This window comes from Neurospora hispaniola (assembly GCF_033458365.1).
Source record: "Neurospora hispaniola strain FGSC 10403 chromosome Unknown B0T23scaffold_2, whole genome shotgun sequence".
Classification (NCBI taxonomy): Eukaryota; Fungi; Ascomycota; class Sordariomycetes; order Sordariales; family Sordariaceae; genus Neurospora; species Neurospora hispaniola.
Genome location: NW_026944407.1, coordinates 1765588 through 1790999, shown reverse-complemented (window position 1 = coordinate 1790999; position 25412 = coordinate 1765588). Strand labels below are relative to the sequence as shown.

The 25412-nt window shown below is 53.6% G+C and overlaps 6 protein-coding genes across 6 annotated transcripts; 3 read left to right on the top strand and 3 right to left on the bottom strand.

The window, feature by feature from the left end:
• Position 1: 1 nt before the first annotated feature.
• Positions 2 to 4244, bottom strand: B0T23DRAFT_75253 (uncharacterized protein). Its single transcript, XM_062841739.1, has 2 exons — positions 3942 to 4244; positions 2 to 3845 (listed from the first exon to the last, which is right to left on the bottom strand). Exons 1-2 carry the CDS (start codon positions 4067 to 4069, stop codon positions 194 to 196), a joined length of 3780 nt encoding a protein of 1259 aa, XP_062695365.1. The 5' UTR covers positions 4070 to 4244; the 3' UTR covers positions 2 to 193.
• Positions 4245 to 6776: 2532 nt separating this feature from the next.
• On the top strand, positions 6777 to 8386 carry B0T23DRAFT_426251 (AP endonuclease; the record flags this gene model as incomplete). The annotated part of the gene is made up of 2 exons (XM_062839969.1): positions 6777 to 7179; positions 7317 to 8386. The coding sequence occupies 2 exons, from the start codon at positions 6777 to 6779 to the stop codon at positions 8384 to 8386; spliced, it is 1473 nt and encodes a 490-aa protein (XP_062695364.1).
• A 402-nt stretch (positions 8387 to 8788) lies between these two features.
• Positions 8789 to 12855, bottom strand: B0T23DRAFT_393392 (uncharacterized protein; the record flags this gene model as incomplete). The annotated part of the gene is made up of 3 exons (XM_062838071.1): positions 8789 to 11172; positions 11230 to 11674; positions 11806 to 12855. 3 exons carry the CDS (start codon positions 12853 to 12855, stop codon positions 8789 to 8791), a joined length of 3879 nt encoding a protein of 1292 aa, XP_062695363.1.
• Positions 12856 to 13838: 983 nt separating this feature from the next.
• Positions 13839 to 15961, bottom strand: B0T23DRAFT_75030 (enolase). The gene is made up of 3 exons (XM_062841738.1): positions 15425 to 15961; positions 15006 to 15351; positions 13839 to 14949 (listed from the first exon to the last, which is right to left on the bottom strand). The coding sequence occupies exons 1-3, from the start codon at positions 15546 to 15548 to the stop codon at positions 14103 to 14105; spliced, it is 1317 nt and encodes a 438-aa protein (XP_062695362.1). The 5' UTR covers positions 15549 to 15961; the 3' UTR covers positions 13839 to 14102.
• A 3475-nt stretch (positions 15962 to 19436) lies between these two features.
• Positions 19437 to 22249, top strand: B0T23DRAFT_426248 (aminopeptidase 2; the record flags this gene model as incomplete). The annotated part of the gene is made up of 3 exons (XM_062839968.1): positions 19437 to 19684; positions 19792 to 21706; positions 21776 to 22249. 3 exons carry the CDS (start codon positions 19437 to 19439, stop codon positions 22247 to 22249), a joined length of 2637 nt encoding a protein of 878 aa, XP_062695361.1.
• A 341-nt stretch (positions 22250 to 22590) lies between these two features.
• B0T23DRAFT_332605 (uncharacterized protein) lies at positions 22591 to 25391 on the top strand. Its single transcript, XM_062835746.1, has 3 exons — positions 22591 to 24439; positions 24496 to 24747; positions 24826 to 25391. Exons 1-3 carry the CDS (start codon positions 22841 to 22843, stop codon positions 25111 to 25113), a joined length of 2139 nt encoding a protein of 712 aa, XP_062695360.1. The 5' UTR covers positions 22591 to 22840; the 3' UTR covers positions 25114 to 25391.
• The last annotated feature ends 21 nt before the right edge of the window (positions 25392 to 25412 follow it).

Below are 25412 nucleotides of genomic sequence, written 5' to 3'. Positions count from 1 at the left end.
TTATTCTAGTTTGTGGACAATTATGCTATATCCGACAAACTAAGTGATTATGAATTACCACTTAGCTCGTGCAATGACTTCTGTGTAGGTCAAATGCCCAAATCTATATCGAACATCATCCCTACTACCAAGCCCACTTCCTTCCTATCCAATCATTCCAGATACACAAACTTCCATCACTTTCGTGATCACATCACATAACAACACACTTCTTATCTCCCTTCTCCCCCCCTTCCTCCTTCTCCTTCCCTTTACCCTTCCCCCGGTTCTTCTCTCTCTTGTTCTCCCTCGCCCCCGCTCTCTCTGCCCTCTCCCTAGCGGCCTGTGCCGCCTGCTCACTACTCTCAAATTTCATACCACCTGGCAGAAAGCTATGTGACGTAATATCCGTCCACGTACTCCTCGCGTCGTCATCCAGATGATCTCCATGCTTCTGCTTCTTCCCTTTCACCTTTTTCTCCTTGACACTCTTGGTCCGACTTCGACCACCCATCCATCCCTTTTTCTTGGCATCAGCAATGTTCTTAGCCGCACTCCTCTCTGCTCGGCTCTGTCGTCTGTTGAGGCTCGTCGCGCGGGTGGCGCCGTTCGTAGATGTCGAGAGGGATCTAGTTGCCGTAGGGATGTCGAGACCGAGGCCGCCAGCAGCGTTCGAGTTGGCACCGTTGCTCGCAACGCTGTAGATGGTCTCAAGCCGCTCAACGGTTGGACGGTTTCCGATGACGGCTGATTGCGTCTGCGGGCGCGGATGGCGTGGAACGGGAGCCAGAAGGGGAGGGTCGCCCCGACGACCGGACGCGTGTCGACCGGGCGGGTCGAAGGCCCCTGAGACACCCTGTGGTGTACTGACTATTAGAGGCACGTCTTCGAATGCTGAGGGTCGGCGGGATGCAGGCTGGGAATAGGCAGAGCGGTTGTTGAAGTCGTCACCGAGAAAGTCGGGTGGAGGGTGGAAGCCCCCCGAAAGACGCCGGGGAGCTCCCGAGCGGCTATTCAGACGCCTCAACTGATCCTGGCTAGGGGCTGGCAGATAGTATTCGCCCCTTTCTACAGGAAGCGCTGAGTGTATGAAGTCAGTTGGTGCTGTCACTGGGGCTTTTGGCTGGTTGGATACCAAGGGCCATGTCCCAGCGTTGGAAAGCCGCCTAACTACCGGACTGCTTGCACTCTCTGTTGGCATGACGATATGTGGTGACGGGTTGTGGGGGTATAGAGCAAATGGCAACCCTGACTGCTGTGGAGGTGCAATGTCTGTCTGCAAGAGAGATAATGGTAGGTGTGACTGTTGCGAAGATGACGCCGAGGTTGAGGCCGCTAAGTTCACCTGAAGAGAGCTCACTATTCCACTATCGCTCACGCTACGCGCCTGAATTCCGCCAGCAGATAGGTTTACCCCTGACATCTTGGGTGAATCAGGCGGAGAGACGTCGTAAATGTTCTCATCTCCCACATATCGGGAGCCGGTGGAAGATGGCCTTTGTGGTTCTTGGTACGGGATCAGGTGTGGCAAATGCGTGAGACTGCCGCCACTATGATACTGTATCAAAGACGACGACGATTGCTGTGGTAGTGAAGGAACTGGCGGAATGGTAGAGAGGGACGGTACAGGCGGGATAGAGGATCCTGTCTGTGGGACTTGTATCGCTGTATGACTTTGAGGTACCTCCAACATCGATTTTGGCCTGCGCATTTGATCCAGGTAATCGTCTGTTTGAGTCGAGGACATGGTGGCGGGGATAACAGGCGGAATAGCATGGCGTAGGAAAGCCGGCAAGTCACCAGGGTCCTCCTTCTGGTATGGAGGTGGGGGAGGAACCCAGTTGTCGGCGTCGCTTTCATGAGGATGTTCGGCTCGGCCATCAGCGCGACGATACTGAACAGGACCACCAGCAGCAGCTTGCGGGTGTAAGCGCCGATTGGCAGCAGCAGCAGTGGCAGCACGCCTGAGAGTAGGAGCCGATCGGGGGCTGGCATGGGCGTATGGTGACTCCAAGGCCTCTTGCTCTTCGATTGACGCGATTTCCTCGGTATCCTCGGTTATCAAAGGTGCTTCAATTCGGGGAATAGGAAGTGCTCCAACACGACGAGGTACGAGAGGGTCGTCATCCTCCTGGAATGACGCTGAAGGCTGGCTGGCAAGTGACGAAGCAGAAGGAAGGGCTGGGACAAGAGGAACAGCTCCTGCGCTGGTAGCAGCTCGCATCAAACCGCCACGACTCCCTCTATTTTGCATAACCGTTCTCCGCCGTACAATGGCGACTTCAGCTTCGATATCTCGGTGTTCCTCCTCTAGTACCTCAGGCTCTTTGGATCCCACATCGATAACAATCTCGACAGGAGAGCCGTTCTTTAGACTGTAGTCGAAGTCGATCACTGTGATCCGACCACCGTCCACAAAGTCAAATCCATCATCCTCCGTGATGGGCTTGGTGGGTGTTATTCCTCGAGCACCGATAACCATGCGTTCCTTCACCGACGAATCCTCAAAGTCTCCAACCCACTTCACCATATGCACCCCTTCTAGATGGCCGATTTTGCGTCCGGCGATAAGTTTGTTGCGCAACTTGTCGAGCGCTTGCCATTGAGGGACTCTGGATGGATCATTTTCCTGCGTGCGTGAGCCATTTCGAGGTGGCGGTTGACTGTTGCGGCGGTTCAGAGCACTTGGGTTCGAGGTACCTTCATTGCCCGTGCTGGACGTTTCGGGTGTTGCATCCAGGTCCTCAGGAATGCCGTAGATCCAAACGTCCTTACCTTGAAAGCCAGCCGATACGAGCTCGCCATGGTAAGAGGCCGCGGGTAGAGTACATGGTACCAGTTTCGGTTGAGAGGTAGGGTTCGGTATTGGCCCGGTGAAGTATGTTGTGCCGTTTCGTAGATCATCGATGCGCACAGCCCTGAAGATCTCGTAACTGCGGTCGTATGTGAACGTCCATCCCGCCTCCTCGTGTTTCCCATTCTGAATCAATACAGCGTGGCTGCAATCGCGACTCGTGTTGGGGAAGAGGATTGAGGTAGTCCATAACGCACTGATATCATCCTCCACCGCACAACTAACCGGGTCGTAGTAGGGCGCGGTCAGAATTACGGTGTTGGGCTGTGGCGCATGAACCGTAGTACCCAAAATCTGTGTCCCGTCGAACGAAAAGGTCAATGAATCGACCGCCTCACATTTGACGGCTCTTCTTTCGGTTGATGTTGCGTTGGGATTCAGTGAAGAGACCTCAATGCCACCCTCGTAAGCCGCTGCCAGAACTCCGCCGCATGGTGAAAGGGCAATCGCACGAGGGCTGTTGTCCAAAATAAGTGACTGGGTTCGTCTTGGAGGTGTTGACTTGAGATCGTAAATGTCGATTTGCATCTCGGTCAACAGAACCGCTAGCACGGTTCCCTCATCGTTGATACATGTGGCGGCAGGACGGCGCAAAATCTTGAACTCTCTGGTAACGGCAATGTCTCGTTGCCTAACATCAATAACATGTATCCGGGAGGAGTTGAAGGCTAGCAGGTGGTGGCCCTTTGGCGACGGGCTGAACTGGATGCCATCTCCGCCTGGCGCGGATGAAGAGCTGATCGAGTGCGATATGAGCCTGATGATGGTCTTCCTTGGACGCAAGTACGCCTCGAACAAATTCCGTTTGACCTCCTTTGCGAACAGTTTTCGAAGTCTGGGGAGATCATCATCGCTAACGGTTGGAGGCGAGGCATTGTGATGGCTCAAGGCGTAGGATGGACAGTTGGATAAGTGGTAGGCGTATAGGTGGGCCTGCTGAGCGACGCTTCTCCATTTCGCGTTGAGCAGCACCAGCGAAGCGAAGCCGTTGGCATCGACAGCTTGAAGGATCCTACAATACGATCTGTGGTTAGGAATGCGAATGCGATGCACGGGAAACAGAAAGAGAAATGGCTGCGCCTAACAGAGCTAGTGAATGAGGACGCACTGCTGGATGATTTCGTCTGGTAATCGTTCAAATGCTGTCGGGCCCGAAGAGTGAAGGTGACCGGGTGTCGTAATAGTGGGTTTCTCGATAGAGGAGCGTCTGCCCTCATCGACGGTGACGGTTGCCATCGTACGGACGGCACTCTATGTAGGGCTGGAATATAATTACGGCAGCCGAGCCGGGAGGATGTTGGGCTAACGGGGAGAAAAGAGTCACTGTAAAGAAAGGACGAAGGTGTTGGACATTGATTAACTTTTAGAGACGATAATGCTGGTTCATTTTTTTTTGAAGAGTATTGTGTCTTGTTGTTGTAGTGTAGAGGTAAATTATGTACACGATAAGTGATAAAAGGATCACCGGGCTGGAGATACGGTATCGAACACGGCGAAGAGACGGGAGATTGTAAAGAGAAAAGAAGGAAAGAAAGGTGAGTAAAACCACGAAATGGGATAAACATGACGGCCCCGGAAACGACGAGTCAACAGATGGCTGATGGGATGGCTCTGGTCGCACGCTGAATGGCAGGCGGTCCCGGGATGGTTGCACCTGCAGTTTGTGGTTGGGGGCTGGCCCGGCCGACCTGGCGCCAATGTTCGCTAGAAACGCCAGCGCCAGAAGGAGCTAGCGGCGGCAACGGCATGGTGCAGTGGCAATCAGCCGGACGGCGGGCATGAGGATCCCGACTGAGCTGGCCTCAATTTCCATTTTAGCGATTGTCTGGAGGCCACTCAGTGCCGGCTCAGAGCGCCAGAGCCAAAACAGATTGGCATTTGGTTGACACCCGTGAGTGGGGTGAGAGGCTTCGAGTTGCTTTCTGAAACCCTTAGTTTGATCGCCGCCAGTCTTTAAGCTAGGTCTTCTATCCCGTCTCCCGTCGTCTTAGGGCTGTAGATGGCGGGGGCCGTGGAACAACCCGGCGTCTCTGAATTAGGCAACTCTACCAGTATACATAGGCAGATGTAGCGTAGCTGGTAGTGGTAGGTAGTAGGTACTGTAGTGCTTGGAGACACACAGAACTTGAGAGACTCGAGCCTGGAGGCTTTGATGACTTGAAGTGATCCGAGCATAGTATAGTCAACAGTATCGATCAGGAACAATACACTTGAAAATAGGATCTCTGGCCCTGCATGACCGGGTGGTATCTGCGGCTTTTTGGAGGCCCCGGGGCGGAGCGAGCCAGCCGCGAACAAGTGGACTGTGGAGGTTGGCTTCGTAAGCCGCCAACAGATCGGCCTACTGCGTACTGCGCGCTCCATCAACATCCGTCACACTTCAGCAGCCATCGCAACATCCCTCCGGACCATCAGTTAGTTGAATGGTATTGCAGTCTAATGGGATATTGCGCAGGTTGGATTCTTCAGCTGAGCAAAGAAATCATGCGGGTGAAACTTGTACTCGGTAGTCCAAGTGCCAGAGATCGATTTGTATTCCAGACGATTCCAGTTCGAGACGTTTGATGTCTCCAAACAGCGATACGCCAAATCAAGCCATGTTTCCTTCAGCCCTCACCGCCAGCTGATTTCGACTTGAGGCGGCTATGCTGTGCTCGTTGGGGCTCTTTGATGCCAAGTAGTGTAGGTTACCATGGGGGCGTAAAAGGTCAGAACCAGATCTGAAGACTTTGGTCTCATTTAGGCCGTGCATGAGATCCTCCAGTTACGTTCTCATTTTGGTACCTTCTTTTACTTTATTTATCCATTGGCGGTCGCGCAAGGACTTTAACCCCTTGGCTTTTGTTCCAACCAAACTTGGGTCCTCATAGCTCCTCGATACACCTTTTATTGACAAGGTGGACAGTCTGTAGAGAGTTGTAAATCTCTGGGAGTGACTTGATTACCTTTCGCCTCAAAACTCCGCGTCACAGCCCACCCGGCAGTAGGGTACGAGCGTTCAATAACGGCTACAGTCCTTTTTAATAGCATGCGTTGTGTAACGGCACATCACAAGATGGCGTGCAAGTGCGCATATGGGAGGCGTAGATCTGAGAAAACTCGACCATTCAGATCTGTATCTCTGACTGGGACGAAACAATAAAGAAAAGAGAGGTTCATGTGTAAGTGTGGCATCTACATGTCCAAGCCCTGTCGTTGGCGAGATACCGAGACATGTCAGCAATTGCTTTACCGCAAAAGGGGCAAAGGGACAAGAAACAGTGAATCTCGAAAATCACCAGCCAGCAAGTAGGTAATGTCTGGGCACTTTCCGTCGGTGAGATTCCCTCGAGGAACTTCCGGGTGGTACCAGGTCAAGGCAATAAGGAGCAGGTGGGTATCTGGAAGTTCAGAATGCTGCTGCCTGCTTCATTTGTCCCAACTGGTGATGGAGTTGCTGACGGTATGTCTTAGTTCCGGGGTACGGGAAGAGCCAGCCTTTTGTTAGTTTTTCGACAATTTCTGAACAGCCGTCAAGATTTGTTTTGATCGGCACATCGACATTCCGAGTTAAAGTTGACGGTGACGGGAACCGTGCAGACTAAAGAAGGATGTCTCGGCGAGACTTCACTCCAAGTCTTGGCATATATCAAACGAGTAAACGACAAACTGAACTTAAGGTATACACTACACACTACATACACTGAATTACATACTGGCATCCTCTCCGCACTTACCTACAGGGGTCTTAATTACTTGCACGTGCAGTCGCGGGTTTGCGCGTCATGACCTTTACAATTACCATACGCGGCAAACACGTGCTCCACATCATTGTGACACCCACTTTACCTTACCTCTTCTCTTCTTCTTTCTGTTCTGCTCTTGTATGAATCGCAGCTTCATCCGACTCTTCAGCCTTCTAAGTGCTTCTGGAGTCTCGCGATCATATCGGCCAGTCTCAACAATGTGTCCCAGTCGCCCAACCCGCAGCGCAAAGTCGCGGGCGGCAACCAAAATATCTTCCGCCACCATTGCGGAATCCAGGGTCGAGGAGACTGACGCTGACGTCAAGAAGGGTACCCGAGCCAAGGGTGGTGTCAAGAAGACGGAGGTTGTCGAGGAGAAGGTTGTTGTCAAGAAAGTCGCTGCAAGGAAGCGCAAAGGCAAAGCCCAAGAGGAAGAAAACGATGACAATGCTGAAGAGATTGAGAACAAGGACTCTGTCCAAGAAGAAGCAAAAAAGCCGGCTCCCAAGAAGCGCAAGACCAAGGCTTCTGAAGAGGATGCCACTCCCTTGGCAACCAGGACACCAGTTGAGTCGATGAAGAGGAAGCTTTACATTGGAGCCCACGTTAGCAGTGCTGGAGGTATGTCGTCTCACCAACCACCCATCGTTTTTGTTTTGTTTACCCCCCCCCCCCCCCCCCCCCTCCCTTTTCTCCTAACCCTCCTTAATCACCCCAAATTACTAACCACTACCATACTCCCACCTCCCCAACTACAGGCGTCCAAAACTCCATCACCAACGCTCTGCACATCGGCGCCAACGCCTTCGCCGTCTTCCTCAAATCCCAACGTAAATGGGTATCACCGCCCCTCGACCGCTCCGCCGCCGCCGATTTCTCCCGCCTTGCCTCTCTCCATGGCTACTCCCCCTCCTTGCACGTTCTCCCCCACGGCTCCTACCTCGTCAACCTCGCCCAGGTCGACAAAGCCAAAGCTGACCAAGCCTACGGCAACTTTGTCGACGACCTGCAACGCTGCGCCACATTGGGAATCAAGCTGTACAACTTCCATCCCGGTTCGACGGGCGGGGAACCCATCGAAGAAGCGTGCGCGCGTATTGCAAGCCAGTTGAACCGGGCGCATAAGGAGAAAGGGACGGGAGAGGTGGTGACAGTTATTGAGAATATGTGCGGCTCCGGCAACGTGATCGGCTCCCGCTTTGAGGATCTGAAGATGATTATTGATGGAGTGGAGGATAAGAGCCGCGTGGGCGTGTGTATTGATACATGCCATGCCTTTGCGGCGGGACACGACTTACGCACGCCAGAGGCTTTCGAAAAAACCATGAAGCGATTTGACGAGATTGTCGGTTTGAAGTACCTCAAGGCGTTCCATTTGAACGATAGCAAAGCCCCCTTTGGCTCGTGCAGAGACCTACACGCCAATATCGGCACAGGATTCCTGGGGTTGAGAGCGTTTCATAACCTGATGAACTACGAGGCAGTGCAGGGGTTGCCGATGGTGCTGGAGACGCCGATAGAGGAGAAGGGGGCGGATGGGAAGATGGTGGAGAATAAGCAGATTTGGGCGGATGAGATCAAGTTGTTGGAGAGCTTGGTGGGGATGAACGCGGAGAGTGAGGAGTTTAAAAAGATGGAGGAGGAGTTGCAAAGAAGGGGGGCGAGCGAGAGGGCCAAGATCCAGGAGCAGGTGGATAAGAAGGCTGAGAAGGATGCGAAGAAGGGGGCTGGGAAGGGAAAGAAGGGGGCTGCGGCTGCGGGAGGGTCGATATCGAGCTTCTTCAAGAAAAAGGTAAAGGAGGAGAGTGAGGGGGAGGATCACGAGTAAAACTCGATGGATGACCAAAGGCATTCAAGCATAGACGGAGTGTCTGCATTATTTTGTCATGATCTATCGTATACCGACAATGAACAGACACTATTTAGCTACGGAGTTGGGGGTACGGTGCTTTGAAGCTTGTATATATATATAAGATTGCATAGACAGATGCCACCATAAAAGGGGGAATGGAAAAGTAATTGTACGTCCATCCTAGTAAGAAAATCAAAATCCCCCCATCATGTTCAGCAATGTCCTTTGCTCTTAATAGAACCTCGATGCCTTGCCTGTCAACTCCTTGTGTGTCCTAACCAGTCAACCCCGGCACGGTGTATAGCAAAGTAAAACAATCCACCATCTGCGAAAATCAAACCTACGATCGCTTACCCTCCCTCCCACCAACGTAACTCTTTACCTCCTCCCCCTAGACCAAGCCTCAACCTTTCCCATCCACCCCCTCAAACCCACGCCCCTCTCACAGTTCGCCTCCAACCAGCCCTCCATCCTCTCCCGAACCGTCCTCAGCCCCTTTAGGACAGGCATATTCCCCCCTTCCTCCTCATCCACATAGCTCCCGGGGTTCAGCAACAAATCAAAACAATGGCCCCAAATATCCGTTTGCCAATACCGCTTTAGGTTCTCCCTGATCTTATACCTTTTCTGATCATTCCCACCGAGGCCACCGAACGACCTGGAGTGGGAAGTTCCGCAAGGCACCGTATCAATGTATTTCCCAAACAACAACGCGTGCACAACCCCGGCAAGACCATGGTAATCAATCTGCCACGTCCACGGCCGCCCCTCCCTCATCTCCGCACAGTCTTGCGCGGTAGGCTTCCAGTCCGCCACGAATTGGACTTCTTCTCTGAACTGCCTGAAGTCAATCCCCCTCCCGAAATCAATGAGCGTCAATCCGCGCGCAGCCCACCCGCCGGATCCATCGGCGTGGTACTGATTAGTCGGCAAGATATCCGTCGTCGTAGGCAGGCGAAGGAGACAGTTGTCGACTTTGACGTCGCCGTGCATGATGCCCGCCGAGTGCAAGGCCTCGATGGCCCGGAAGAGTTCGACGGTGAAGAACATGGCTAGCTGCTCGTCCATTACGCCTGAAGACTCTGAGCGGAAGAGGTTAATCACGTCGAGCAGAGTGCCATGCTGGAAAAAGGGGAGGAAGAGGAAGCCTTCGTCTTGGTAGAGGTGTAGCTCGAGGGCCGGGCTGAGGGAAGCGAGGGCGCGGTGGTGTAAGGAAGTGTTGGCGGCGAGGAGGCGGGTATGCGCGAGGCGCATTATGTAGAATTCCCAAGCCGTCGGGGGTTGTTCCATCTTGAGGGCTTCGCGGGGGTGACGGATTAGGTGGGCGGGAAGGTTGTTGTTCTCGTTCTCTTGTTGCCCATAACCATAACCAGTTCGGGAGGCAGTCTTAGTAGGCTTGGAATTCTCGACCAGGTAGACAGGGGCATAGGCACCGGCGCCGAGTTCCTTCTTGATGGTGTACTTGGTGCTGGGATTGCCGGGGAGCTGCAACATGATAGGATGCGGCTCGTTTAGGGAATCGCGCTTGTCGGCAGAGGTGCTCTTCCTCCCGCGCTTACTAGCCGCGGACTGGGCTTGAGCAAACTTGCGGATTTCGGCGCCCTTGCGGAACTTCTCGTGGCGGTGGTCGTGGAAGCCCTCGTACGAGGTGAGGGGAGGATAAACATTGGCGAGGATCTTCTTGCGGACGAGCTCGTCGACGGGGTTGCACTGAAGTTCTTTGATGATAGGCCCCGGAAGCCTGGGCGCAAGAGGAGACACCGCTCTGTGTGCCAAAGGTGATGTGGTAACTGACTTCACGGCGAGAGGGGATCTGACCGCAGGCTGATTCTGGCCCAACTGGCTATGAAAGACTGGAATCGGCGAGAACTTCTCTTGCTGCTCCTCTTCTTCCTCGTTTCCCTCAGGAATCTCACGCAGCGGACTGCTCTCCGGCTCGAGCATATCTTCATCTTCATTTTCAGAATATTGGCCGTCCTCCTCCTCACCATCCACGGACATGTCATCCCTCATGTCGTGATGCAGGCCCGGTGCCTTAGACGGGGTCTTGGTGAGGATAGGGTGATGCATGTTTGGGTGGTGATACGTGACATCGAGCGACGAGACCTCCGTTCTTTCTGTGATAGGCGTCATGAAGGGCAAGCGGTTATTAGCCACTTCTACCGGATCTCGATACGGCCTTCTTGTCGGGACGTAGTCTGCGGGAGGGACTGGTACGAAGATATTCCTCGTGGTAGGAGGAGATTCTTCGGGTGCGGGTGGGGGGTTTTGAGTCAAGGGACGTCCACCCTGCGTTGGGTTTTCGTCCGGAACCTTGTTGTGATTAAACTGTGAATGGGAGGTTTCAGGTTGGCCGTTGAGTTCTTCGTCCAAAACATCCGTCATTTCATGGTCTTCGTCCCCACCACCTTGGTAATCAGGAATGTGTTTTCGCGCTGTGAAGTCGGACCACTCGCTCTTGACGTCGTCATCCTCGTCTGCAACATCCGTTTCCTCGATTGCCTCTACAACTGTGGTCTCATCTCCTGCCTCACTGGTGGCAAGGTTCTTTGAGGTGTCGTCCACACCGCAAGTATAGTCATCCGAATCATAGCGGTTCTCGTCGTCGCTTAAACTGGGGTTTGCTGTAGGTTTAAGCGGAGCGTTGAAGATGTCGTAGATATCATCTGTTGCTGCTTTCGTGTGCAGCGTCATGGTTGGTTCTGATGACGAGCCTCTCTTCTTCATCTTTGGCCCAGAAGGAGAGTCCAGCTTGGCTTTGACTATGGTTGTCCGTTAGCAAGTTTTACGTCTCGTCGGCGTGGGACGTAAGTGCATACTGATCTGTGTCTCGTTCACCTCAATCACCTTTTTCTTCTTGGCGCTCCTGCCAGCCTTGTGTTCAGGGTAGATGGGCTTCCCGTTTTCGTCCAGTTTCAAAACATCATGGTAAGCCACAATTTTGGTCGACGCCATCTCCAACGTCAGGTCTTCCATATTTTCGTCCCTCTTTGGAGTCAACATCGCATCTAGTGGTCGTTTCTTTCTCTCGTCCTCCCAGACCACATCCAGCCAACCTCTTCGAGCAGCCCATATCTCTTCGAAACTCAGCTCGGTACCGGGCTCGTCAGGCGTAGGGTAGATCACTCTGAGGTCCACAAATACCCTCTCCCGCTTACCCGTTACCGGGTTCACCGTCACCTGGGACTGAGAATGGTGTATTGGAATATGTGATTGAGAAAGTTGTTGCTTGTTCATCATCATAGGATTCGTAGTCTTCTTGGTCTGTACAATAACATACAAAAACGAGTGCGCCAGAACGCCGAGCGCACCACCCATCGTAAACAATTAGTCCTATTCTTGATCAACATCGGTTTAAAGGAGAGGAAAGGAGTGATGGGGGGTTTTAAACTTACCGTATCCCTGAATACCTGCATCTTCTGTACAGGTTTCTTTCCGCCAGCTTTGAGTACCTCGCCGGCCCACGGCTTCGGTTCCACGGTATTCTCCTTCTTCCGATCAGCCAAGCTCCCAATACTATCCCATCCCTTCGAACCAGCACTTAGAGAACCCAGGGCCGGTTGCTGGGCTGCCGCATCTGCATCCGAAAAGATTGCCAGCTTACTCTTCGGCTTCGACGGTCCCGCAGCTGCTCCTCCAACGCCCATATTAGGTCTCGGCGCTTGCGGATCCCGAGGCAACCTCTCCACGCCCGCCGCCAGGAACGGATCTGACTTGACGCCCAGCGCTTTTCTGACCACCGGCAGGACAGGGACGCTATTGCTCTGATCCTCAGCACCCTCGGGAAGTGCCGCCCGTCGTTGCTCGAACTCGCCAAACTTCCTCACCAGCCTCGACACCGGCCTAGCCTCCTTCTCAATGCCCATCTTGTAAACCTCCTCGGCCTGCGCCCAGCGCCCTTCACCCTCCAGGTACGCCGCAAACTCCTCGTAGTACAGCGCTAGCTGTTCGCCGATCTGGTGTCTCGAGAGGAAGGCGAATGCCTCGCGGGGCGCATCGCTGAACATGCGAATGTAGTGCAGCCACATCTTCAAGTAGCGCGCATCGTTACGGTACTGGGCGCTGCCGATGAAGGCGCGGGTGGCGCGCTCGAGCAGCAGATGCAGCTGCGACTGCGGTGTGGCTGAGGCGGACGGGTAGGCGTCGAGAGTCCAGCGGACGTAGCGGTCGTAGATGTCGAGGGGATCATCTTGCTCTTCGGGATTGAAGGCGGCTAGCTCGGCTTCGTATTCGGCGCGAATGGCGTCGTTGACGGACTTGACTTCGGTAGGGTTCGGGGTCGGTGTTAGTTGTGGTGCGAGCGCTTGCCTCGAACTGCTGGCGCCATGTGAAGGAGAGAAGAGTTCTGCGAGTTTGCGGGCGGAGCGACCGCTGGGGAGGGCTTGAATGTTCTCCTTGTGAGATTCAATAATGTCAAAGTTGACGGAGTCATCTTGGGGTGTCATCTTGTCTGACGTCTCTGCTGTTACGTGTAAGAAGGCGAAAGTCGCCCGCGCTCGTAAATGTTTCGATCGCTCAATGTCTGGGATGCGATAAAGTCAAAAGGTGCGGGGCCAGCAATTTGTTGTTGTTGTTTTCTTGCGTTGATACGGTCCCGCGATCGGGACAGTGTGTCGCTTGTTCGTTGTCGCTAACGTGGACTTTCTTTCACCAATTCATTTGGGAGACGCGATGGGGAGGGTCGTCTTTGAGTCTGTACAGTATGAAGAAATGACGACCTTGGCGATCTAGACCATGCTGAATTGGGTTGAAGGGAGAGGGGCGTGTGGATTTTCTGCGCTTGTTGATTCACCCTTGGCCAAACAATCATGCAAAGTCACCATAGCAACCGCGCGGTCAGCTGGCAAGTGTTGTTGGCAGCGGCTTCTGTGTGGCGCAATGTGTGCCGGCAGGCAGGAACTTCCGACCTGCAGGGACTGAGACGGTGGGGTTCAGAAAGCCACTGCATATCGCACGTCAATGGGGCTGATGAAATGTTCAGCCACATCTCTTCTCACTGCCCCATTTAACGGTCGCCGCAACATGGGACGGATCATCAAGATGGATCGATGATCACAAGCGTACGCCATTATAGGAAACCCTTGTCCAGGATTCGGCTACTCCATCAACGTGCCCGGGAAACACGGGCGAGCGGGGCTTATTTACGGTGTTGTTGCCGTTGTTGATTTTAACCTGTTGGACAGGCGGAGCTCTTCACATAATAACCGAAAGTCGGCTAGACATATCACTAGACTACGAAAAGTCACAACATTTAACATGGTCGTCTGCGTGCCTAATCCAGCCTATCAGGGTGCAAACGACTTGGAGAGATCCTGACCTCCTTCGGAAAACAGCGTTCATAGTCTCTTGCGGACCTGACAACAAGGCACTACTGTAACAGGGGTGCCGTGTTGGTACCGGGTAGCCCGGAGCGGGCCGGGAATGGGAACGGGGAATCGCGGGGAAAGGGGAGAAACAGATGGCCAACGCTACCGATCCATGTCACAAACTTGCACGTGGTTCCTGCCAACGCATATGGGGTAAAAGAAACTTGGTATTGATCATTAAAACTCTATGTCATTCCGCCATTTTCATTAGCCATACCCGTGTCCTTTGGTCATCCGAGGTAACACATGTCGGTCAACCGGTCACCCCTAGAAACCTTCCCAGGTCCCGATTCCATCCGAACGGGTCTCCATCAGCATGAAACCACTTAGAGCTCAACAGCCTTGCGGAACTTCTCGCCGGCATAGATGGCGTTGTCGGCAAGCTCCTCCTCGATGCGGAGGATCTGGTTGAGCTTGGCAAGACGCTCGGAACGGGCAGGAGCACCAGTCTTGATCTGGCCAGAGCGGATACCCACGACAATGTCGGCAATGGTGACATCCTCGGTCTCACCAGAGCGGTGAGAGACCATGACACCCCAGCCATCGGCGTAGGAGTCCTTGGCAGCTTGGATGGACTCGGTAAGGGTACCGATCTGGTTGACCTTGAGGAGGAGGGCGTTGGCAGCCTTGAGCTCAATGGCCTTCTTGATGCGGAGGGGGTTGGTGACGGTCAAGTCATCAGCAACAATCTGGATGTCCTGGGTCTTGTAGAAGTAGCTCCAGGCCTCCCAGTCATCCTCAGCGAAGGGGTCCTCGATGGAGACGATGGGGTACTTCTTGCAGAGCTCGGAGTAGAGGTTGGCGAGCTCCTCATAGGTGAGCCACTTGGAGGGGTCGGACTCGGGGTTCTTGAAGTCGAGGTCGTACTTCTTGACGTCCTCCTTGTAGAACTCGCTGGAAGCGACATCCATGGCGATCTTGACCTGGCCAGTGTAGCCGGCCTTCTCGATGGCCTCGGTGATAAGGTCGAGGGCCTCCTCGGGGTTCTGGATATCGGGAGCGACACCACCCTCGTCACCGACGTTGCCAGCGGACTGGCCGTACTTCTTCTTGGCGAGGCTCTTGAGGATCTGGTACACCTCAGCACCCTGACGGAGGGCCTCGGAGAAGGAAGGAGCGGCGGAGGGGACGATCATGAACTCCTGGAAGGCGAGACGGCCACCAGCGTGGGAACTGCCACATCGTTAGTTAACTGCTTTGCAGAAAAAGGATTGGGCATTCAGACATACCCGCCGTTGAGGACGTTCATGAAGGGAACGGGAAGGACATAGGGCTTCTTGGTGCCAGCAAGGTCGGAGATGTGAGCGTAAAGGGGAACGCCCTTCTCAGCAGCACCGGCCTTGGCAACAGCGAGCGAGACACCGAGGATGGCGTTGGCGCCGAGCTTGGTCTTGTTGGCGGTGCCATCGAGGTCGATGAGGAACTTGTCAACCTTGGACTGGTCCTTGACGTCAATGTTCTCCTTGATGAGAGCGGGGCCAATGATCTCGTTCACGTTCTGGACGGCCTTGAGAACACCCTTGCCACCCCACTTGGTCTTGTCACCATCGCGGAGCTCGCAAGCCTCGTGCTGGCCTGTAGAAGGTTATTGTTAGCATGATGTACATTTCTATCGGAGAGTGGATGAGAGAGCGTCGGTCTGACGTACCAGTGGAGGCACCGGAGGGGACAATGGCGCGGTGAAGGCCGAGCTCAGTAACAACGTCAACCTCAACGGTCGGGTTGCCACGAGAGTCGTAGACGTAGCGAGCGTGGATCTTGGAGATGGGCATTTTGGATCTTTTGACAGCTTGATGTTAGCTTTGTGCACTTGTTGATGTGACCGTTGAGAACGCAACATTGCTTTTGAAGTAAGAGGCACCCCAGGTGAGCTTGGTAGGGTAGTACAGACTGTTTGTTGTTGCGACAGGATGAAGGTGATGAGGATGTTGTAAGAAAGGTTCAAGATAAAAAGATGATGATGATGGGGAGGGTTTATTGGATGATTCTGCTCAACTATGAGCTGGGATGAGAAGAGCCAAAGCTGGATATATCCCGCAGGACAAAAATATTTGGATGAGTCGAATCAAGCCTCGTCGAGGAGTAATAGGATGGCGGGGCTGTATCAGACTCGAGCGGTGTCGGAGGACATCACCATCATAAGGCGACCTAATGCTGAAGCGCAAGTGAAGCAATGCGGGATAGGCACTTACAGGTTGGTATGTCTGGTATGGACAAAAAAGGGCGATGATAGTTTCGGGAAGGAGAAGAGAGGAGAGAAGTGGGAGAGAGCAGGATATTAAATCTGGACGAGGCCTGGCAACGGCAAGAGCTTTCAGGTCCTTGACAAGTTGGAAGATGAGGAGAGGACGCAATTGAGGCGGGGAGGTGGGGTGATCCTCGTAAGTAGAGGGAACGCCCCTCCTGTTAATCACTGCCAAGCCGTTGCTGCACCCCTGCTGGTGTCTGCAGCCAGGGAGCTCATCCCCGTAACAGAAGCTTGCGCAGGGTACGTACCGGGTACCTGGCCACCTAATCCTGACGCAGTGCTGGTCGCGACTGTGAGAAACTCTCGCAACGAGAAGCTGCAGCTTGCAGAGCAGAGGTGGGCACTTTGTTTTCAGGGCGAGGGACGCACAGTCAGCGGCGAGCGACACATCTGCACCGCACTGCTCGAGACAAGTTGAAATGTTGCATTCATCCACGACGATGAGGTGAAGAAGAAGAACCCTGCAACCCTTGAGACCATTGACGCTCCCACCTGGCCGAAGACATTCAGTGCCATTGGCCGACCACCCGCGCGGGAGCCACCCCTCCTCCGTCTACCCTCTCCGTCTGGACTCCTACGCGAATCCGTCGTCGGCCCTTTCCTGGCCCAAGACCCTGGCTTTTTGCAATTCACCATGTCAACCGGATGACAAACGGACAAACTCGAAACACCAAAGGCAGAGGTCTCGAGACGGATGGGGCGAAACTGTCTCTTTCGTTTCACCCGATGGCAGGCTAATGTGGTGAGTCGACGGAAGTCGGTACCACGGCTCTGAGGCTCTATTTCTGGCGTGGTCTCAACAAAAAGGCCAAGACATACCAGGCGGACAGAAGATGGCTGGTCTGCCTGACCTCTTCATTTTGAGCGTCTGAACGATGCAAAATTCTTGCAGTCTTTCATTAGGGCAACCTTCTGAATTTGATATATTTTTGGTGCCGGCACCCATCTCTGAACGTCATATGAGTCTAAGGTCTGGCGCCGTGAGCTAAAAACCAATGGACTCCTCCGAACCCTCCACATCCCGGTGCTTTTATCGGCCAAAAATGAAGCTACCCCGCCGTGTCCGCAGAAGATTCGGGAAGGTTTACGGTCCGGAAACTCTGAATACCGCCATCACTCACCGCTCCGTCGACCGGTCTGAACGGAGCAGCTGCCCGATAAAATATGAATGCCGTCCCCGGCCACGTTCGGTACAATTCAAGCTATCACGGATCGATCGGCCCAGCTCAATGCGTGCTCCAGTCTCTGCTCTGGCGTTTTGCCGTATGGATCATTAGTCAATGGAGCCAAACTCCGTCATTAGGCTCCTCCGTGGGGTGTTTTGTTTATCAACGGCAATTTCACCCCACGCTGACGACTTTTGGGTTGTTGTGCATCATCTTTGCCTCTTTGTCGGTAGCTCACTCTCGTCATCTAGTTTAGCCTTTACTAGCCTTACTGCGTACAACAAAAGCTGACAAGTCTGAAAGTTCATAAGCTGGGGCGAATGGAGATCCAATGACTCCCAACTACTCCGAACAGGTACCCAGCTAGGACTCTTGGAGGTAAAGCAAGCATACCTATTCTGCTTCTTTTCATCTGGTACTTTTATGTCTGCAAGTTTATTCTTGTTGTACATGTCATTATGGTTCGGAGATCGGGTCGCTCACGAGCGTCTTTCAAAGAACCGTGATCATTGCTAGGTTTGATTAAGGTTGAACGCGGTTGATTGCTGTCAAAATCAAAGCTGACCGGAGGCAACGCACTGCAACGTCTTTTGTCGATTGCTTCCGCAGATTTTGCCCGATCGAGCCCTATCAGGACCCTGCATCTTTTGACGTTTGACGTTGACATTGACCTACTTACACAATGGCATTGCAATGCAGAGGTAACCTACACTATGCTGACGGGACCGACAAGTCCGTGCAGCTCAGCGCCTGCACCGCACACCCCTCTGTCTATAGTAAACTTATACCGTGACGTATATGAAGAGGATGCCGTTGATGGGACAGGCCACAACCGGAGGCTATGGGATAGTACAAACGAATATAGGAAGGAAGGAAGCTATTTACAAATGGCAAGAAGCTAGAGGTAGGCATATTATGAGGAAAGGCGGTACCCGGCAAGCCTTGACAGGAAGCGCACTTGGCCACGAGATACCCGTATGTAACTGAATTGTTTTCTTCTCCCCTCATTCTCCAACACATTCTCAATCAATTTCCACAACCCTTTTCGCCTGACATTTGCTTCAACTCGGATGCTGTCGCGACTCGCTCATCTATTACACTACATGCTCCCGCCGTAACCACAAAACGTACGTTTGAGAGGGCGTTGCATGAAACCATTACTGTATGACCGAGTTTAGGTCTATGAAACACAATCAACCCTCACTTGTCTCTCACTTGTCAACGGAGCAGAAACATCAGTATTGTTTGGGCAGTTGCTGGCTACAGTCGGCTGAGCTTCCAGACCGCCTGCCAAATCGAGCATAATGCCGTCCATTCAACTCACTCAGCGACATCTCCAGAGTCAACCAATGTCGCGCTTTTCAGGCGACGTCAAACGCCCCAAGCACCCCAACCCGTAGTGGGCAGGTGGCATGGAGGGGTTTCGAGGGGTTCCCTGACTTCCCTCCAATCACTTAAAGGCAGGGATTGCCGGTGCGTCGCAAAAAAATTGTTAACGCGACCGCTTGCTGTGCGTCCTCACTCACTGCCTGCAAACGTCAGTCTCATTCTGTACCTCTACGGTCTGTCTTCTCCTTCTGCGGCTGTTGTGTGCTGCACTATACCTCTACGTAACCGGGCTGTTTGACAGGACGATACGCAGCCGGTTCCACTGTACTTCCATATAAGGACATTCTTACTTCTTCGTTTGTTTACATTGTCGGTCAATCATGATTCGCAACTGTCTTTCTCTTCGGCCTGCTTGTCAAGGAGCAAGAAGTGTTCTGCCTCGATCCAAGATCTCACTTTTGGGAACTCACCAAGCCACGACTAGACTCGCCGCCTCTCTGTAAGCCCAAGTAGCCCGGTAACCCAAGAAAGACCACCTGCCTGTTTAGCGACGGAAATGGAAGCTGTCCAGTCCGGGGGGAGATCTGGCGAGAACCGGGACCCACGCACGCACCGTCATAAGCGGAGGGCTCAAAGTGGACGATGTTCCAGTGAACATCTGGACACACTGACAGCCGCGGATAGTCAAGGGGCTAGGGGACCTCCAATAAAGGCAGTCCAATGGAATTCAAGCGCTGATATGATCATTCCCCCGCAGTTATAGCTCGACTTCCTCCCCAGGACCATCACGCTTCTACTCTGTTGCCTCTACTCCTGCTTCGCCATTGACCCCCCGCCAACGTCTTTCAGCAACCCGACCAGTCCGCCCTCGTCGCAACCAAACTCCTGTCCGCTACTGTTCGTATCGCAACCACAAGATGTGCAGAACACACGCCCAAGCCGATGTGGCAAGTGGGGTCAACATCCAGGGCCGCGAGCTTCTCCCCACCAACGTCATTCCCAAACACTATCACATCACCCTCGAGCCCGACTTCCAGAAGCTCACCTTTGATGGTACCGTCGTCATCGACCTCGATGTCGAGGAGGATTCCAAGTCTATCTCCCTCCACACTCTAGAGATTGACATTCACAATGCCAAGATCACCTCTGGTGGTCAGACTGTTAGGTCAGCGAGCTCACCTCCCCGCCCCCCGCAGTATTGTTCACTTGTTGTACTTACTTTGCCCCTGCATTGATTCTATGGCTACGACCAAGCTAACTTTTTGCCAATAGCTCGTCGCCCAAGGTCTCTTACAACGAGACTACCCAGGTCTCTACCTTCGACTTTGACAATGCCGTCAGCAAGGGCGCCAAGGCACAGCTCGAGATCCAGTTCACTGGCCAGCTCAACGACAAGATGGCCGGTTTCTACAGGTCGACCTACATCAACCCTGATGGCACACAAGGTCTCTTGGCCGTCAGTCAAATGGAGCCTACCGATGCTCGCCGCGCATTCCCCTGTTTCGACGAGCCTTCCTTGAAAGCCGAGTTCACCGTCACCCTCATTGCCGATAAGAAGTTGACCTGCCTCAGCAACATGGATGTTGCTTCCGAGTCTGAGGTTAAGGATGGCAAGAAGGCCGTTACCTTCAACAAGTCGCCCCTCATGTCTACCTACCTCGTCGCCTTTGTTGTCGGTGAGCTCAACTACATTGAGACTAACGATTTCCGTGTCCCCGTTCGCGTCTACGCTCCTCCCGGACAGAATATCGAGCACGGTCGCTTCTCGCTCGACCTTGCTGCCAAGACCCTCGCTTTCTACGAGAAGGTCTTCGGCATCGAGTTCCCTCTCCCCAAGATGGACCAGATTGCCATTCCCGACTTCGCTCAGGGTGCCATGGAGAACTGGGGTCTTGTCACATACCGAGTTGTCGATCTCCTCTTGGACGAGAAGGTCAGCGGTGCTGCTACCAAGGAGCGCGTCGCCGAGGTTGTCCAGCACGAGCTTGCTCATCAGTGGTTCGGTAACCTGGTTACAATGGACTGGTGGGATGGCCTCTGGCTCAACGAGGGCTTCGCTACCTGGGCTTCTTGGTACTCTTGCAACATCTTTTACCCTGAGTGGAAGGTCTGGGAAACTTATGTTACGGACAACCTCCAGCGGGCTCTCGCCCTTGACTCCCTCAGGAGCTCTCACCCCATCGAGGTTCCTGTCAAGCGTGCCGACGAAATCAACCAGATCTTCGATGCCATCTCCTACTCCAAGGGCTCTTGTGTTCTGCGCATGATCTCTACCTACCTCGGCGAGGATGTCTTCTTGGAGGGTGTTAGACGTTACCTCAAGAAGCATGCCTACGGCAACACTCAGACTGGTGATCTCTGGGCTGCTCTTGGCGATGCTAGCGGCAAGAGCGTCGAGGAGGTTATGGATGTGTGGACCAAGCACGTGGGGTACCCAGTCGTTACCGTTACCGAGAAGGACGAGAAGACCATCCACGTCAAGCAGAACCGTTTCCTCCGTACTGGTGACGTCAAGCCTGAGGAGGACAAGGTCATCTTCCCTGTTTTCCTCGGCCTCCGCTCCAAGGATGGCATTGATGAAAGCCTTACCCTTGACAAGCGTGAGGATAGTTTCGAGGTTCCCAGCACTGAGTTCTTCAAGCTCAACGCGAACCACACCGGTCTCTACCGTACCTCTTACACTCCTGAGCGTCTTGAGAAGCTCGGTGAGGCGGCCAGAGAAGGTCTCCTCAGTGTCGAGGACAGAGCTGGTATGATTGCCGATGCCGGTGCCCTTGCTTCTTCGGGCTACCAGAAGACCTCTGGTGTTCTGACCCTTCTCAAGCGATTCGACTCTGAGAAGGAGTTCATTGTCTGGAGCGAGATCATCTCTCGCGTTGCTGCTGTTCAGGCTGCTTGGATCTTTGAGGACAAGGCTATTCGCGATGGCCTTGAGGCTTTTCAGCGTGAGCTTGTTAGCCCTAGGGCTCACGAGATGGGCTGGGAGTTCTCTGAGAGCGATGGTCACATTGAGCAGCAATTCAAGGCCATGCTCTTTGGCAATGCCGGCCTCTGCGGTGATGAGAAGATCATCGCTGCTGCCAAGGAGATGTTTAAGAAGTTCATTGCTGGCGACAAGTCGGCCATCCACCCCAATATTCGTGGCAGCGTCTTCAGCATAGCCTTGAAGTACGGTGGCAAGGAGGAGGTAAGTTTCGTATATCCAATGAACACGTAAAAACCCGGCGCTAATCAGTCTCTAATTTTCACCCTTTAGTATGATGCTGTTCTCAACTTCTACCGTACCTCCACCAACAGCGATGAGCGCAATACCGCTCTCCGCTGCCTCGGTCGCGCCAGAAGCCCCGAGCTCATCAAGCGGACCCTCGACCTTCTATTCAGCGGTGAGATCAAGGACCAGGATGTGTACATGCCCACTGCTGGCCTCCGTAGCCACCCTGAGGGTATCGAGGCTCTCTTCAACTGGATGACCGAGAACTGGGATGAGCTCGTCAAGAGGTTCCCTCCTCAGTTGTCGATGCTCGGAACCCTTGTTACCATCTTCACTTCCAGCTTCACCAAGAGAGAGCAGTTGGCTAAGGTTGAGAAGTTCTTCGAGGGCAAGAACACCAACGGCTTCGAAATGTCTTTGGCCCAGAGCTTGGATGCTATCCGCTCCAAGGTTGCGTGGGTTGAGCGTGACGGCGAGGATGTTGCCAAGTGGGTGAAGGACAACAAGTACAGTGCGTAAAGACGGCAAAACTACTGAAAGGGATGATGAAAGCCAAAAGTGTGTCTGACTTTTGATGGCCAGGTTCCTCGGAAAATGGAACACCATCAGCGACGAGGTATGTGCATAAGCTTTGAATGAGCAAAGAGTCATGAAACAGCATAACAAGGGCCATGTGTTTGGGAGGGTGTTAAAGATACCATGACTGTACAATGCATACAATAGAAGCGACATATTGCAAATGGAGGTCGTTGATGCGGCATCAAGCCGAATTTAACCGTTGCATATCCTCTGATTGATCGCCGACTCAATAGTAGTACAAAGGTTTGTTCTAGCGAGTTCAAGTAACCATCGCGGTGTAAGTAAACAATGAATTTGGTCTATGTAAGCAGAGCAGATTGTTGCAGACAATCAACAATACTTGAAGCTGTTGTTAGCTTCTCCAACCTTGATGAGCACAGATATTACAAGTGGGTCCCGACGTCTCGCCTACATTCACAAAACGTTTCTCCACTTCTCGCCACAGTCTCATGAGGCCAAAATTGAGGGCTCACTTTCTTCGACAGCGCAAACACCGCAACAGCTCAACACCTTAGTGGGGAGTTTGTCAAGATGGCGAAGGATAAAAAGGGGAAAAGCGAGTCCAAAAAGGCCAAGCTGGCCGAAAAAAAGCAGAAGCAAGAGAAGAAGGCCGAAAAGAAAGCCAAGGTAAAATCCGCAAAGATCGAGGGCAGCGACGCCGAGGATGTCGATCTCGACGCAGTCCTCGAGGAGTACAAGAAGCAGCAGGAGCAGTTTCTCAAGGTCACGGAAAATGTTGTCGACGAACCTCCGCGCGCCCGCGCCGCCTCTACTTTGATGGCCAGCCCCTCCAACAGCAACCAGCTCCTCCTCTTCGGCGGCGAGTACTTCAACGGCGCCCTGGCTACCTTCTTCAACGACCTGATGGTCTACTACATTGACCGTGACGAATGGCGCTGCGTCACTTCGCCCAATGCTCCGCTCCCGCGGTCCGGCCACGCCTGGACCCGCGGTGGAAACGACAGCACCGGCGTCTACCTCTTCGGCGGCGAGTTCTCGTCCCCCAAGCAGGGGACGTTCTACCACTACAACGACTTTTGGCGCCTCGACCCGTCCACCCGTGAGTGGGCGCGCATCGAAACCAAGGGAAAGACGCCGCCGGCTCGGTCGGGTCACAGAATGACTTACTACAAGAACTACATTATTTTGTTTGGTGGCTTCCAGGACACGGCACACCAGACAAAGTACCTCCAGGATCTGTGGCTGTACGACACGCAAAACTTTGTCTGGCACTCCATCACCCCGCCGCCGGCGCAGCTGAAGCCCGACGCCCGGTCGAGCTTCACGTTCCTGCCGCATGACCAGGGCGCCGTGCTTTACGGTGGGTACTCGCGTGTGAAGGCGACGGTGGCGGCTGGTAAGCAGACGAAGCAAGGAGGAGGTGGTGCTGGCGGCTCCAAGAACATTTTGAAGCCCATGATCCACCAGGACTGCTTTTTCTTGAGAATCACGCAGCCGCCCGCTGATGCGCCGCCCAACACGGCCCCCACGGTCAGGTGGGAAAAGCGCAAGAAGCCGGCCAACACGCCGAACCCCACGCGGGCGGGCGCCACCATGGCGTACCACAAGGGCCGCGGTATCATGTTTGGTGGCGTGCATGATGTGGAGGAGAGCGAGGAGGGCATGGAGAGCGAGTTTTTCAACCAGCTGTTTGCGTGGAACATTGAGCGCAACCGATTCTTCCCTATGGCATTGAAGAAGGCTAGGGCGCCGGGGAAAAAGAATGGTGCTGGAAATGGTGAGGGGAGAGAGAGGGTGGGAAGGAGGGACAGAGCGAGGCAGAACGAGGAGGAGTTGCTTAGACAGCTTGCGGCGCTGCAGGCGGGCGCGAAGGGCTTGGATGGTGCGGATGAGATGGAAATCGATGCCCTCTTGAAGAAGCAGAGGGGCGAAGAAGAGGAGGAGGAGAAGGATGAGAAGAGGAAGGTCAGGGATATGCCGGTGTCGATGGAGATGCCACATCCGAGATTCAATGCGCAGCTGGCGGTGCAGGATGATGTGCTGTATATTTACGGCGGCACGTTTGAAAAGGGCGATCGCGAGTTCACGCTGGATGATATGTATGCGATCGATCTGGGCAAGATGGATGGCTGCAAGGAGATCTTCAAGAGGGAGGGCGATGATTGGATTGTGAGTCGATCTTCACTTGGCTTCACCGAGGCTGGTTTACTGACAAAGCGGTGTAGGAATCCGAGGACGAAGATGACGATGAGGAAGACGACGAGGATGAGGACTCGGATGAAGAGGCGGATGATGAGGAGGATGCTATGGAGGTCGATGACAAGAAGGCCAAGTACACTCCCAGCGACAGGAAGAAGAAGAAGGCCAAGGCAGGCGAAGAGACCCCCGTCGCTGAGACTGCCCCTATCGCTGCGGCTCCTGAAGAAGAGGAGGAGAGCGAGGAGACTAGGGTTGATGACGGCCTGCCACATCCTAGAGTACGTTACACATTCTTGTCCCTTGCCTTTTTTTTTTTTTTTTTTTTTTGCGAATTACCGCTAACACAAATACCACAGCCTTTCGAATCCCGCCGCGATTTCTTCCAGCGTACCTCGGCCGAGTGGCAGGAGATTCTCATGACGAACCTCCGCTGGAAGGGTATCCAGCCCGAGTCGCTTGCCGTTAAAGAGATTAAGACCAAGGCGTTCGAGCTCAGTGAGGAGAAGTGGTGGGATTGCAGAGAGGAGATCACGGCGCTCGAGGACGAGCAGGAAGCTGCGGGCATTGGTGAGGTTGTTTCGCTTGCGGACAAGGCGGGCGCTGGTGGCGGTGGTGGTAGCGGTGGTGCTGGGCGTAGGAGGTAAAATTACCTACCTAACGTTGAAGAAGACGGAAAAGGGGGGTTGGGTTTGCAGTGGAGAGATATGCGATATACCCTGCCTTTACGATTGCTGTTTATCTACCATGTAGTAACAGTTTAGACACAAAGGAAAGCAAGACAAAATCAAAACTGGCTAGGTTTGGGCGACGGATCTCATACTTATCCCATCATGTAGTTTTGGTCACTGCGGTGTTTATTATGGGATAAAGGGAGCCACGAAAAGGGTAACATGTGGGCGCTGTAAGTCGCTGTTGAGCGAGCATGTGACTGGGCGTTTGCCCT